This window comes from Pseudophryne corroboree, chromosome 8, assembly GCF_028390025.1.
Source record: "Pseudophryne corroboree isolate aPseCor3 chromosome 8, aPseCor3.hap2, whole genome shotgun sequence".
In the NCBI taxonomy this organism is placed as follows: Eukaryota; Metazoa; Chordata; class Amphibia; order Anura; family Myobatrachidae; genus Pseudophryne; species Pseudophryne corroboree.
Window position 1 is genome coordinate 349,996,803 of NC_086451.1, and position 14,801 is coordinate 350,011,603.

The window sequence follows — 14,801 nt, forward strand, 5'->3', positions numbered from 1 at the left end:
TTGCTGCTTTTAAAAAAAAAAGTAGATGAATATATATTAAGAAATTGTTCATTTAACCACTGTATTATTGTGGTGGAGACTGAACCATCCAGACGTAGAATAAAACCAACAGGTTTCTAACAGTGCTGGCTTCAATGTGATAAATCACTGCAGATATCAGATGTGTCCTTTTTGCAGGCTCCCATGCTGATGCCACAATGTTCTCTGTGTTATCGCGTCTGATCTAATGTTACCATTCTCAAACTGCACTCGTTAGCTCCTAGTCCTTTCTCCTTGAGCTTTCATTAGTGCTTTTTGTCTTATTTTGTCTTCGTGCCAGCACACTCGACATTGCCCATGTAAAAGTCTCCGGCCTGTGCTTCATTGTCATTGATATGCACTTTGCAAGGAGATTCATTTACCCAGAGCGCAAAGCAGATATGGAGCGGGAAGAGGGTCAGATTGGCACAACTGAAGCCACAGTGTATGAGGACACTGGTATTTCTGTATTTCACTTTGATTTTGTAAAGCACACTACTTATGTTATGTAGCTGTTGTATTATTTTTGGGCTGGGGAGGAAGGGAGGGATCAGCGATATATACATTCAAAAAGAATAATCAGTCCCATTTTCCCATGTTGGTTATAAGGCATGATGATCCCTATGGCCAAAGGCGTAGAGAGCCACGCGAGGTAATGAGCAGGCGGCGTGACCTAAAAAGCCGCATCCACACTCCCCCAAAAATAACAGAATGTTAAAAATTAATAATCACACAATAGAGGGAACCTAATGCAGGGGGGGCTGGAGGGGGCCCAAGGGAGGACACCCGCTTCCTACCTTGCTTGTGGGAAGCGGGGCCCTCCTCCTCGGCCAGCGCTGCCACCCTCAGTGTACACTAGAGAGCAAAGGCTCTGGAACAGTGCCAGAGACTTTGGTTTCTATGTCTGGGTGCCATCTTTCAAAAGATATCACTGGGAAGATGGTGAGAAGAAATAACTGTCATTTTAGATACCATTTTCCTTTAATGTTATATTCCTGTTTTGTTACCTGAGTGCCAGGAGCAGAGTGATCTGTGCTGTACCCCACCTACTGAAGCTTGCACTGACATGTCATTTGCAAGTGCAGAGGGAGAGATCATGGTGTTTTTATACTGTGCTAGGTTGAACGGCTTCGAAGATTAACACGTACACACGCAAAGAAATGGTTTTGAATTAAATCAAAACAATTTGGTGTTATGATTTTCACTTTCAGGGGCAGATGTATTAACCTGGAGTAGTCATAAGGAAGTGATAAACCAGTGATATGTGCAAGGTGATAAAGGCACCAGCCAATCAGATCCTAACTGTTAATTTACATATTGGAGCTGATTGGCTGGTGCCTTTATCACCTAGCACATATCACTGGTTTATCACTTCCTTGTGCCTTCTCCAGGTTAATACATCTGCCCCTCAGTTCCTTATATTTTAGGTCTAAGGATGTAATTCCTTTCCAGTTTGGACTGGTAGCAAATTTGTCTTGCCGATTGCAGATTTAGATGCAAAATGTACGCGTGGCCACATTACCCAACCAAAATTGAGCTTTTATCTGTATTGTGCAAATAAGACAGTGAAACTGTCTGATTGGTAAATATGGTTAAGCACCAATTTTTAGCCTCATTTCTTCCACCCTGGTAGTAAAAGCCTCTAAAATATAGAGGCAGCAATTTTGTCTTCCAAGTGCTATCCAATCTAAATGAACAATTCCATTGGCTTTGTCATTAGCAACTGGAACCACTTGCTTTAGTGTGGTGAATGTGGCTGCTGCATCACCTCTTTAATGGTGACAGTGGCTGCGTGCTTCTACTGGTGATTGTGGCTGGGTGCTCCTGCTATCAGGAACAGTGGGTTGCAGCTGAGTATTGACTCATGGGGGGGGGGGGGGGAATCAATTGTTAACGCAGCCTGATCTCCCGTCTAAAGTGATGGGAGATTGTAGGGGCGATATTGAATTGATGCCCATTATCCCTCCAATTGCGCCCATTAGTCCGAGTTTAGCTGCGTAAAGCAGCCAAACCCATCAAAACTACTGGGCGCGATTGCGAAAAGTGCCATTTGGGCATCCAAACAGGTAACTTTTTCACACATTTCTGCATGCCACCCCCAGGGGCTGTGAGCTGAAATGCAGGCGCCCGGCAGCTGTTGTTCCATTAAAAAGCTCAGTAGGGCGCCCAAGAGTGACAGCTGCTGGCGCTATCAATTAAATCCACCCCCCTCATGGAGCCAGATACAACTCAGGGCGGCTGGGGGATGAATTAAAGTGTTAGCACTTATCAGTAGGTCACCGGAAGTTAGTAAGTGTGGCTGTCTTGCACAGAAAGAGCAGTAGCTTATAGAATAGTATTGCCTTCAAAGAGCTGTTACTCATTTACTTTCTGTGGAGCTTTGTACAGTTATTACACATGTTGACAAAGGTATTTCAGTCCCGGCCCGCCCCATTAACCACTCCAGTCTGATTCACTTATTTCTACTCAACCTGGATTTTGTTCACACTCAGTGGCAGCAATATGCGCTGCCTTGTTCACGCACTATGGTCCTTATTCATGTTTGTACGCAGATTTTCGCGATGGAGCATTTATCAGCAGACTGACACTATCACACTGCGCACACACTGAGATCACAGGACACAATTCAGTAGTTTTTTTTTGTGCTGATTGCGCCCAGATAGGTTGGGTTTAGCCACGTAAAGCGGCTAAACCCGACTTAACTAATGGGCGCAATGCGATAAGACCCATTTAAGTGTCACTTTTCTCGCATTTCAGATCACCATCCCCGGGGATGGTATGCGGCCAAGATCCCGCCAGACGGAATCCCGGCGGTCGGAATACCGACACCGGGATCCCGACCGGCACAGTCCCGACATATTCTCCGTCTGTGGGTGTCCACGACACCCACAGAGGGAGAATAAATTAGTGTGCCCGCAAGGGGCTGTGTTGCGCTCGCCCCCCTGTCGGGATTGTGCCAGTCGGGATCCCGACCGCCGGGATTCCGTCCGACGGTAATACGTACTGATCCCCCAGGGATGCGCGCTGAAATGCTGGCACCAGTAGCTGTTCACGCCTGATCGGAGCTCCATCTGCTGGCTGCCGGTGAAAATAACAATTTAATTCCCCCCTAAGTGTGTATGGGGTGGTGCCTCCCTTCACCATGGCATTAATAAGTCTTTGCTGTTTTTTTTTTTTTTAAGGGGCACTCATCAATATTCGCATCTGCATTGAGATCTGGGCATGATAGTAGCGCCCAAAATCGCATTGTAGGATGCGATTACACCACTCAGATGTATGAATGAACATACAGTATGCAGAGACAGGGTCTCCGAAAAGGAGCCTGTCCCTGCAAAATATACATTTCAATGCTGGGACTCAGTGCTGTCTACTGACCACGTATGCGCGACGGCCATTGCTGGGGTGGGTACGTTTACAAAGCTAAGTTTATGAAGTGTAGCCCACAGGCTGCAACAGGCTAATGCTATCTACATGCGGCATTAGCTGCGAGAGCAAATCTTGGTAAATCTGACAGCATTGCATCCCCCATAGAAACCTATGGAGCCTGCGTCTGCTGTCGTAAATGTAGAGACTTCAGCAGATATCTCTCCTTTATACATGTGGGTGATACTGAATATTTGTTGCTATCCCCCAAAAATGGGTGTTTTCTGGTAAAATGCCAAATTATTTATTGAGAAATGGGTCCCTAAATCTACCACATAATTTATCCTTCAGGAAACCTGTTCTGGGGAACAGGGCAGTCGAGAGCCGGGCTTGGCCCAGGTACTTTTCAAGGGACGTGGCCTTATCACAGGAGGTGTCGTCATGTAACCTTAGAAAGAAATACTGAAAAAAAAAATAGTATTTTAAGCACCTGCATGGCCACACTGCAGCCCAGTACACAGCAGAGTGTGCTGGGCTGAGGAGAAGAGCTGCGGCTGCTACTGCCAGGTAAGGGGGAGGGGCCCCGGGGCCCTACTGGACCCTCACTGGTCCCCTCCATTAGACCTGGGCACTGGTAATTTGTACCCTCTCCCCCCCCCCCCTCTCTTGGCACCACTGCTGGGGAATAGCAAACCTGTAACCTCCTCATGCCAAAATCTGTTCCAGATGGCTGCAGAGACTTCCAGCGCTACCTTGTGCGAGAGGGTAAAGAAGCCCAACCAGGCCTGGACCACTGGCTCTACTTTATACCACCAGGGATGGAGAACACTACTAACCTTCAGGCTTTGTATTTAAGGATTGTAGGAATCCTGGCCCTCATTCCGAGTTGTTCGCTCGGTATTTTTCATCGCATCGCAGTGAGAATTCTCTTAGTGCGCATGCGTAATGTTCGCACTGCGCATGCGTCAAGTAACTTTACTAAGAAGAAAGTAATTTTACTCACGGCTTTTTCGTCGCTCCGGAGAACGCATTGTGATTGACAGGAAATGGGTGTTACTGGGCGGATGTACGGCGTTTTAGGGGCGTGTGGCAGGAAACGCTACCGTTTCCGGAAAAAACGCAGGCGTGTCTGGAGAAACGGTGGGAGTGCTTGGGCGAACGCTGGGTGTGTTTATGACGTCAGCCGGGACCGAAAAGCACTGAATTGATCGCACAGGCAGAGTAAGTCTGGAGTTACTCAGAAACTGCTAACTCGGTTTTGATCGCAATATTGCGAATACATCGGTCGCACATTTAAGATGTTTAGATTCACTCCCAGTAGGCGGCGGCTTAGCGTGTGTAACTCTGCTATAATCGCCTTGCGAGCGAACAACTCGGAATGAGGGCCCCTATACATTTAATGCCATATAAATCTAATTAAAATATTAGATAACATATAACTTTTTTTTATTATTAGAAGTGTATTATGTTATTGTCTGCTAGTGTTATCTTTTTGCTAATTAAGTTTGTGGATCACTATTAGTCATTCATTTAGTTCCTTGAGAGACAGAAATAGCAATGATAAAAACAACCCGCCTAAAATGCTGACCAAAAAAAGCAAACTATAATAAACCTATATGCTGATGGTACTCCTCTGAGCAGTCTGTAATGTGTGGGAGTCCCATTCCAAGCATTGCAGCAGTGTTAGGTTATGTTACCGCAGGTGTTCTGTAACTCCCGTGCTCTTTTGCTCTTTTATTAAAGTACAGTTGGCACAGCCTGAAACACGATTTGCAGTGTTGGTAATTCTCAAGCTACCTTGTGCAGCACCAGTTAAGCAGAACACATTATACTGTGTGGTGGTGGTGGTGGTGGTGGTGGTGGTGATGATGTGATTTTTTTATCCCCCCCCCTTTGTATCTCCAGACTTAGTACATAGCAAATTGTTAAAAATAGTAGGGACATCCAAAACTCTAGTTTGCCAATTCTGCCCGAAATTTGGACATAACTTTGTAATAACACTTATTTTGTATTTGGATAGCCCTAAGTCAATTGCATTAAAAAAATTAAAAAAACTGCCTGTACTAGACTTCAAAACCTTGCCATGAATCTTCTACTTTTAGAAGTAGCACTAAAAGTACTAGCATGTCCTGCCACCTGCCTAGTGGCAATGCAAGCTGGGTCATTTTACATTAAGCCACTATTTGCATTTGCCTAACTCCAGTCTTGAATTAATTACAACTACTGTATAGCTACATTCCACAAACAATGAAAAAGTCTGAGGATAATGGCTAATGACACTGTATATGATGAAGGGCCAGTCTGCTGTCCGTCGTACTGTTGGCAACCAGCAACCTCCTATCCCTTACCACCCCACCCCATCCCTCTCACCAACTCTGACATCTTTCTCCCATGTATCTGGTGAGTAAGTTATGGCCCTCGTCCCCACCTCCCCACTTGACCCTATCCCCTCCTGCCTCCTCCATTACCTCTCTCCTTCTGCCTGTTCCAATCTTGCCCACCTTATCAATCTCTCCCTCTCATCAGGCACTGTTCCCTCTGCCTTCAAGCATGCACTCATCTCTCCTTTTCTTAAAAAACCTACCCTTGATCCAAACACCCTCTTCAATTAGCGACCCATCTCTCTCCTCCTTTTTGCCTCCAAACTCCTTAAGGGTATTGTCTACAACCACCTTACTGCCTTTCTTTTCTCCCACTCACTGCTTGACCCATTCCAGTTTGGCTTCCGTCCTTTCCATGCCACTGAAACTGCCCTCAGAAAAGCCTGCAGTAACCTCCATGCTGCCAAATCTAAGGGCCACTACTCTCTGCTTATTCTTCTTGACCTCTTTGCTGCTTTTGACACTGTAGACCACCCTCTCCTTCTGCAAATACTTCACTCCCTTGATCTGTGTGATACTGCCCTCTCCTGGCGGTCCTCCTATCTCGCTGACCTTCTCTGTCTCCTCTCATGACGCCACCCCCCACACACACACACACTTCCACTAACTGCAGGTGTCCCCTAAGGTTCTGTTCTTGGTCCTCTCCTTTTCTCTCTCTATACGCCCTCTTTAGGTGAACTCATTAGCTCTTTTAACTTCCAATATCATCTCTTTGCTGATGATACTTAAATTGACCATTCCTCCCCTGACCTCTCCCCTGCTCTCCTCACTCCTATCTCCATCTGTCTCTCTGCCATTTCTTCTTAGATGTCCCAGCGCTTTCTTAAATTCAACATGTCTAAGACTGAGCTGATCATCTTCCCACCCTCCCGCACAACCTCACCTGCCACAACTTCATTCTTTATTGATGGCACTACTATCTCCTCTAGCCTACAAGTGCGCTGTCTTGGAGTAATCCTTAACTCCTCTCTCTCCTTCAAACCACACATTTAGCACCTCTCACAAACCTGCCATTTTCATCTCAAAAATATTTCCAGGATCAGACCCTTTCTCACCCAGGATGCTACTAAAATCATTATCCACTTACTTGTCATTTCCAGTCTGGACTACTGTAATCTCCTCCCAACTGGCATCCCTGACAAATGCCTCTCTCCACTCCAATCTATCCTCAGTGCTGCAGCCTAGCTCATCTTCCTCACCAAACACACTACATCCACTTCCCCTCTCCTACAAGCCCTTCACTGGCTTCCCTTCCCTTTCTAGAATAAAATTCAAACTTCTCACACTCACTTACAAAGCCCCGACCCACTCCTCTCCCATTTACATCTCTGACCTTATCTCCCTTTACATTACCACCCGTCCTCTTTGCTCCGCTAATGCACACTGCATCTAGTGCCTACTGATTACTTTCTCCCACTCCTACCTTCAAGATTTATCATGTGCTGCTCCCTTTCTCTGGAATTCTCTACCTCTCCCCCTCAGACTCTCCACCTATCTACAAAACTTCAAATGGACTCTCAAGACCCCACTTCTTCACCAAACCCAGCCTAATCTCATCCTAACCCTCTGTTCCACACTCACTGTCTACCCCATCTGTGTCACCCCCGACTGTTTGTCTGTCTTTAAAATGTAAGCTCTTACGAACAGGACCATCAACCCTCATGTGCTTATCTTTCAATTACTTAAACCATCTTTGACGGCACCAAATCCCCCAGTTTTCTGCCACCCTGTCAGTTTCGTCTGCTGATGTAGCTATGTTTATCTACCCTGTACTTGTCCTATATTGTCTTCAACTGTAAGTCACTGTTTTCCTGCTTTAATTATTAGTTTATGTACTCTGTAATTGGGCGCTGCTGATCCCTTGTGGTGCCATATAAGTAAAGGATAATAATAATAACAACACAGTATAATAAGTGCCTACAAATCCCAGATATTGGTGGTTTAGCTTTAGCAGCCAGAACAAAAGCTACATTAATGACAAATACTTCTCAAAAAAAAACAAATGTCCAATATCATAGCTTTTTGGAAGCGAATTTACAGCACTTTTCCTGCAGTTTTAGTATCCAAGAGGTTAAACAGGAATAAAACTTGTCTCTGACACATTGGGGCAGTCTGTGCCAAGAGCTCATGAATCCTCTGAGCAGAATTGCGTAACTTTGCATAAAACACACAATTCTCAAACAACAAGCAAAGTATGTGAAACCATGCTCACTGCCAGAGGAGTCTGCAGTGTTATGCCACTTGGCATAGAATCGTCCTGGGAATGCATTAGTTAATTTGTGACCAGCCTTGGCAACTTCTGCTTTTCCTTATAAGAATATTAATATGTGGTTCTGCTTAATAGAATGTGTTAGCAGCCCAATGAGTTGCTTAAATGTACAATGCTACCAAAATGTATCGCATCTCAATGACACGTATTCATTACCTTAACAAATAATGGGGATGTTTCATTTAGCTAAATCCTACCAATGATTGCAGCTACTGTATGTACTTTTTACAAATGACGGGCACAGTTATGAAAATGGGTGCACACATACAGTATTGATGCAGTAATGCTACTGTGGTCAGAGCCTTGCTTTGTACTAGAAAATGACATTTAGAATCTGCTTGCTATGGGTTAAACTCTGCATTATCTGTCATATCTGTCAATTTAATTGCGGTTGCAGCAACTGTGGATGACTCCCTGCAGCTAGGCTGCGTAAGCAGGCAGTCTGCCGCCATTTTCTTGATCATAGCGGCAGCCGCCCCCTGTAACTTTCTGAACCCAGCACACTCCGTGAATGCCTCTTCCTGTCAATCAGGCAGGGGCGTTCGCAGCCAATGCGATCAGATCGCATGCGCACTAGCACTGCCAACAGGGTTATTGCGGTCGCATCGATTAGCGATACAACCTTAAATACGCAGCAATATTATATAAGTTGTATCAAGTGTTCTGCAGTGTTGTTGTACTGTTAGTCTGTTGCACTTCTTGTTTTGTTTGCACTGTTTATGTACTGTGTAAGACGCTGTGAACTCCTTGTGGCACCATATTACGGGTAATAATAATACTGGAATGTAGTTCAAAATGTGCAGTATAAACTTATACCCCTTTTCCACTAGCTCAAAAAACACGGGTAAATTCACGGGGACGCGCATTTACCCGTGTTTTATGCTAATGGAAAAAGGTCCCCCCGCAAAAACCCAGATCAAGTGACCCGTGAATCCTACCCGGGTAAATACCTGGGTAGGACACAGGAATGATCCGGGTAGGGTTGTAGTGTAAACGTAAGCCGTGTCGATGCGACACGGCTGCCGTTTACACTGTATGGAAGGGCGGTGCTGGGAGATCATGTGATCTCCCAGCGCCGCCCCTGCCACGTCACTAGCAGCGTCACCAACCCGGCAATATTAGGCTAGGATCTACCATATACCCAGAGTGTGCCTCTGTTTCATTTCAAGTGTATAGGTTTGCAGAGCAAGGAGGCAGCAACCGCAGAGCAGCAGCACAGGCCGAGGGAAAGCAGGGGCGCCAGAAAAATTTGGATTTAGAGAAAAAAAATTTTGAGTCATTTAAAAACTAATTTCAATATACACACTAAATTAAACACAAAAAATGAAATTAAGGGTAGAGCACATTATAGGGGTTCCTAGCTGTGTGGAGGGGTTTGTTTGCACCAACTCAGAGCTGGTAGTCTTCAAATCTCTTCCTACATTTATAAGGGGACCCATTTTTCTACTTTATGTTGCACGTCATCAGCACATTTACAGGCATACTATCAGCTGATGTAATGAAAAGCTTAAAAAATGAAAACAGTCTCATGATTTATTATTGAAGTCATAAGTGAGGCTGAACTGAGGAGTATGGTAGGAGAAAAGCTGGAATGTTTTATTTAATGAATTAGGTGGCAACAAAGTTACAGTATATCCCTTTTATATCAAAAACCCAGGTCCGACCTGGGTATTTGAATGTGGTATCAAATTGTTTCACAGCAGCTTGATACCCCGTTCACACTGCAGGCTGGACCTGGGTTAATAATATAAAAAGGTAGCGATACTTTTCAGGTACATGAAAGGGAAGGGCTATTCTGAACAAGAAAAAGAGAAACATTTTTCCCCAGCACACCAAAAAGCATCAGCAATAAGACTTGAACACTACATGATAATAGAAGATTCAGAGATCTTACTTTCATATATTTGCAAAGATATTCTTAAGCCATCAGGCCTCGGCAAGGCTTTTCTGATACTGGCGGGCCATATAATTGCTTATTGTTATGCTACGTGATAATGGCACATACGAGAATATATCTGAATTGAGAGCCAACTCACCTGTAGTCACCCCTGGATCCTCCAAAGGTCACTGCAAGAACCAGCATGCCCCCAAATGTACCTAAGCTAGTGGCAGGTCTTCCTCCTCCATAGGCTTTTAGCATGATCTGGTTTGAAAGACGCGAGTCGCCCGTTTACACCGCAGGCTACCCGACTTCGACCCTTATATCTACCAGAGTCGGATTCCCGGGTAACCCTTTTACACCAAACGTTAAAAGGAAAAGGGGTATTATAGGATGTTGGACTGTGACACTCACACTTATGTGAAGTACGGGGATGCATTTAGTTTCCCGTCTGTCAGAATCCCGCCGGTCAGGATACTGACGCCGGAAACCCGGCAGCGGGTGACATGCAGGGGCACGGAATCCCGACACACTCCCAGTATTCCCCCTAGAGTGGTGGTCCACACCACCACCGAAGGGGGAATAAAATAGTGTGGCGAGGAATGCTCGCCACCGGGCAGGGATTACACCTGTCGGGATTCTGACCGCCGGGATCCCATACTGAATCCGATGTATGTATCCAATTTCAGACAGACTTCCAGATGGTAGATGATCTCACTAGAGCTGGAGAAATGTCATATTGTTATCTGTGCACTGGGCGGACGTACATCAGATCACCATCCTAAAATCATAATGCATCATGTGTGCTATGTAAACGTGGATAAATACACTTAAATATGACGTTACTATTACAGCTTTTCTTTTTTATTATTATTATTATTATTATTATTATTATTGTTGTTGTTATTCTATTACTATTATGATATTAATGTTTTTGTTGTTTTTACCGTGATACACTCGTTAAATAAAGTCAATATGTCGCATGATAAAGTACTTCAGTGTCAGTGGAATCTCATTTTTTTCTGCCCAGCACATACAACACAGAGTAATTCAGACAGATGTTATTGCCCACCCATGTGATAATAATTGTAACTTAGTTTGCACAAAGGCAGATTCCTGTATCTGCATAGCGCTTCATTGATTTTGTGCCACTGTTTAATACAGAGGTTCCAAAACTCGGTCCCCAAGGTACCATAGCGGTCCAAGGGCCTAATTCAGAGTTGATCGCAGCAGCAAATTTGTTAGCAGTTGGGCAAAACCATGTGCACTGTGGGGGGGGGGGGGGGGGGGGCAGATATAACATGTGCAGAGAGAGTTAGATTTGGGTGTGGTGTGTTCAAACTGAGATCTAAATTGCAGTGTAAAAATAAATCAGCCAGTATTTACCCTGCACAGTAACAAAATAACCCACCCAAATCTAACTCTCTCTGCAAATGTTATATCTGCCTCCCCTGCAGTGCACATGGTTTTGCCCAACTGCTAAAAAATTTCCTGCTGCGATCAACTTGGAATTACCCCCTTGATCTGCTCAAATCCTCTTTGCATCAACACACTGCCATACTTACCAACATTTAGACATACAAAATAAGGCACACACCGATCTGCCAAAACTCCAACCTGATCTACCCGGAAATGCCCATTTTGAGGTCCGCAGACTGGGACTGTCCCCTCCAAATCAGGTGCAAAAAAACAGATGAGTTGAAGTGGCTGTATTTGTGTCATGATTGCTTGCAATGTTCATCAAATATAAACAGTGCACAATTTCTACTAGTTAGATTTGGGTGGGTTATATTGTTTCTGTGCAGGGTAAATACTGGCTGCTTTATTTTTACACTGCAATTTAGATTTCAGTTTGATTACACCCCACCCAAATCTAACTCTCTCTAGTGCACATGTTATATCTGCCCCTCCTGCAGTGCACATGGTTTTGCCCAACTGCTAACAAATCTGCTGCTGCGATCAACTCTGAATAACCCCCCAAGTTTTAAGGATATCCATGCTTTACTACCTTAGTCATTTTGATTTAACCATCTGTGATCAGCCATGAATATCCTTAAAACCTGTACTGTTAGGGTACCTTGAGGCCACGAGTTTGGGAACCACTGGGTTAATGTGTATCCTGCCTTGCTCTGTACTTATCTGGTTCCCCAATCCTGTGGCACTCAGCCGCCAACTGAAGGATAGATTCTGCTAATACAGCACTTATGTATTATCATTTCCTTGCCTATTTTCTATTTAGAGCCAAACACAGTCCATACCTGGATATAATCAGTCTTAAAATTATTATTTAAAAAATCAGAGCACGTGTTAGACACTAGGCATTCTCTTACTGTGCAGCGAGGGGGAAAAAAAAAAAAAGATTGCCTGCCAAAATAGATTAGTATACATCGAACACTACTATTGGGCAGCAGCCCAGCCTTCTATTGCTACAGGGAATGCAATTGGCTCCTCTGTTTCACCATGCGCAGATACATGTAGGAAATGCCCCTTTTCTATCTACAATGCCTGACTGCACTGTGCTGTAGTGTCAGTATCTAGGAGGTTTAACTTTTATTTTTATTTTTAAAGATCCTTGTTTTGTTTTTTTTATGAGCTGGTGATAAAACAAAAGTTGTTCCTTTTTCTGATTATATATATTTTATTTGCTCTTTTTTTGCAGGTTGCTGAAACGTGCCTTTTTTTCCGAAGCTAACGCTGCTTGGATTTCTGTCTAGTGCTGCCTCTGTTTTTCTTTTTTTCTCCTTTTTTTTTCTTTCTCTTTGCCGTTGCTTGCAGACCAAACCCTGACGGCAACTTACTTTTAATTCAAATACAACACTTTGAAACGAAAGTCAACACACTTTCATTAATAGTCACGTCTGTGCCCGATTGTAACAATATTTTATTCATCTGAACTAAAAAAAAAAAAAAAAGAAACACGACAGTTTGTTTGAAGAACTGAATTTCTGCCAATTGCTGATGCATTTTCACAACCATAATTGGAACCATTAAGTGGAGAGCACAGAATTATTTTAAAAGACTGCATATTCTAACCCCCACCGATTTCACAAGTGGCACAAAAAGCCAACACATTCAAACTTTGACATTTGCACTTTTTTAAGAGCTGGCCTCGAATTAGATTTATTTTTATTTTCAATTTATCTGATAAAACATCTATTTTATGGTTGGATTTTTATGTTTTATTCTTGTCTCAACAACAGATACAAATTGACTTAAAAAAAAAAACAACAAAAAAACCTTAAGTGCTGACAATTTTTTTTTTACCAAAGTGACAAAATAGTTATTTTATTCATTTAAACTTGAATTCCACGATTCCTTGTCCCACTTATTTTAAGAAGAAAACGATTGTAGTAAGAAATAAAGTGTTCTCTTAGGCTTGGGCAACCTATCTTTTAATATGGCCGTCAACGTCTCATTGGTGCGTGACACAAAATGGTTGACATTGGAAGTATGTCGGGAATTCCAGAGAGGCACTTGTTCAAGGTCTGATGCAGAGTGTAGGTTTGCTCATCCATCACGGAGTTGTCACGTGGAAAATGGGAGAGTTATTGCCTGTTTTGACTCACTGAAGGTAAGAGAAACCTTTGTGTGTTTTATATAATTTTAGAGCTAAACCATTTGATTGTATTTTAAGATTTATTACAGTGTAGCCATTGCTCTCATGTAGTGAAGGCAGCCATTTTGTGGCCTGAACCAATATTCATGACAAGTGACATCACTGAGGGTTAGCCCACAAAATTCTCTTAAGTGAATAATAATTTGCTGTAGCAACTTTGTGTATTGATTTGATTCATTTCCACTGTTTTGAACCAAAACAGACCGATGTTTGTACTGTAAAGATTTTCATGGTTTCATAGAGTTAAGCAAGGTGTGTTTTGTTATTCATAGACATATTTGTTAACGTGCTACATATGTGATATTTTTCTTCTGCAAAACTGCATACAGAGGAAAAGGGACAGATAACAATAAGGAAAATACAGCTAAAAATATGTACTATAGGACAAGGTTTTACTCTTTTTCTACTAACGCAAACCAAAGTAGCCAAAAATAAAAATGTGTGTGTGTGTGTGTGTGTGTGTATATATATATATATATATATATATACACACACACATATATATATATATAATAATAAATAAGATAGAGAATATGCAAGCGCCACAAATGTTATAAATAATACACCCAACTAAAAACACTCCCAATGATTTTGGGCGTCTGCCGTCCCTTAAGTATGCAGTAGTGGTAAATTACTGTAGTAATGGTTTATGAGCAATTGGTATAAGGGTTCTGGCGACCACCGGTGTTTTAAAAATATGTATCAGTCCATGTATATAATAAAATAAGATATACAAATTTATTTGGTACAGATAAAATACAAATAGAGTAACAGTAAAAAATGTATAATACTAAAAAAAATGTACTCTTAAAAAAGTGGGAAGAGGGGATGGATTGTGCTATAAAAACACATAAACAAGGTTCTAAAACCAGAAATTACATAAATAAATAAAAATGTTCCAATAACTAGAATGAATAAAGGAGAGTCTTAACTTTTAGGTAGAGGGTCACAGAGGGAGAGCCCAACGCGTTTCGTCCTGATGACTTCTTCAAGGGACGTCATCAGGACGAAACGCGTTGGGCTCTCCCTCTGTGACCCTCTACCTAAAAGTTAAGACTCTCCTTTATTCATTCTAGTTATTGGAACATTTTTATTTATTTATGTAATTTCTGGTTTTAGAACCTTGTTTATGTGTTTTTATAGCACAATCCATCCCCTCTTCCCACTTTTTTAAGAGTAAATTTTTTTTAGTATTATACATTTTTTACTGTTACTCTATTTGTATTTTATCTGTACCAAATAAATTTGTATATCTTATTTTATTATATACATGGA

General features: G+C 42.7%; 1 protein-coding gene across 14 annotated transcripts in view; it reads left to right on the plus strand.

Annotated features, from left to right (window-relative positions):
• The window catches only part of MBNL3 (muscleblind like splicing regulator 3), a 173,422-nt gene that overhangs the window by 61,330 nt on the left and 97,291 nt on the right, over nucleotides 1-14,801 (plus strand). For 11 of the 14 annotated variants that reach the window (XM_063937483.1, XM_063937492.1, XM_063937495.1 and 8 more), the window contains exon 2: nucleotides 12,570-13,481. The exons of 2 other annotated variants lie outside the window; for them this stretch is intronic. In XM_063937483.1, the coding sequence (XP_063793553.1) occupies nucleotides 13,308-13,481 (174 nt within the window). In that variant the 5' untranslated portion in view covers nucleotides 12,570-13,307. Of the gene's footprint in view, nucleotides 1-12,408; nucleotides 12,437-12,569; nucleotides 13,482-14,801 lie in introns of those variants that run through there. One more of the 14 variants, XM_063937484.1, reaches the window with a different exon arrangement.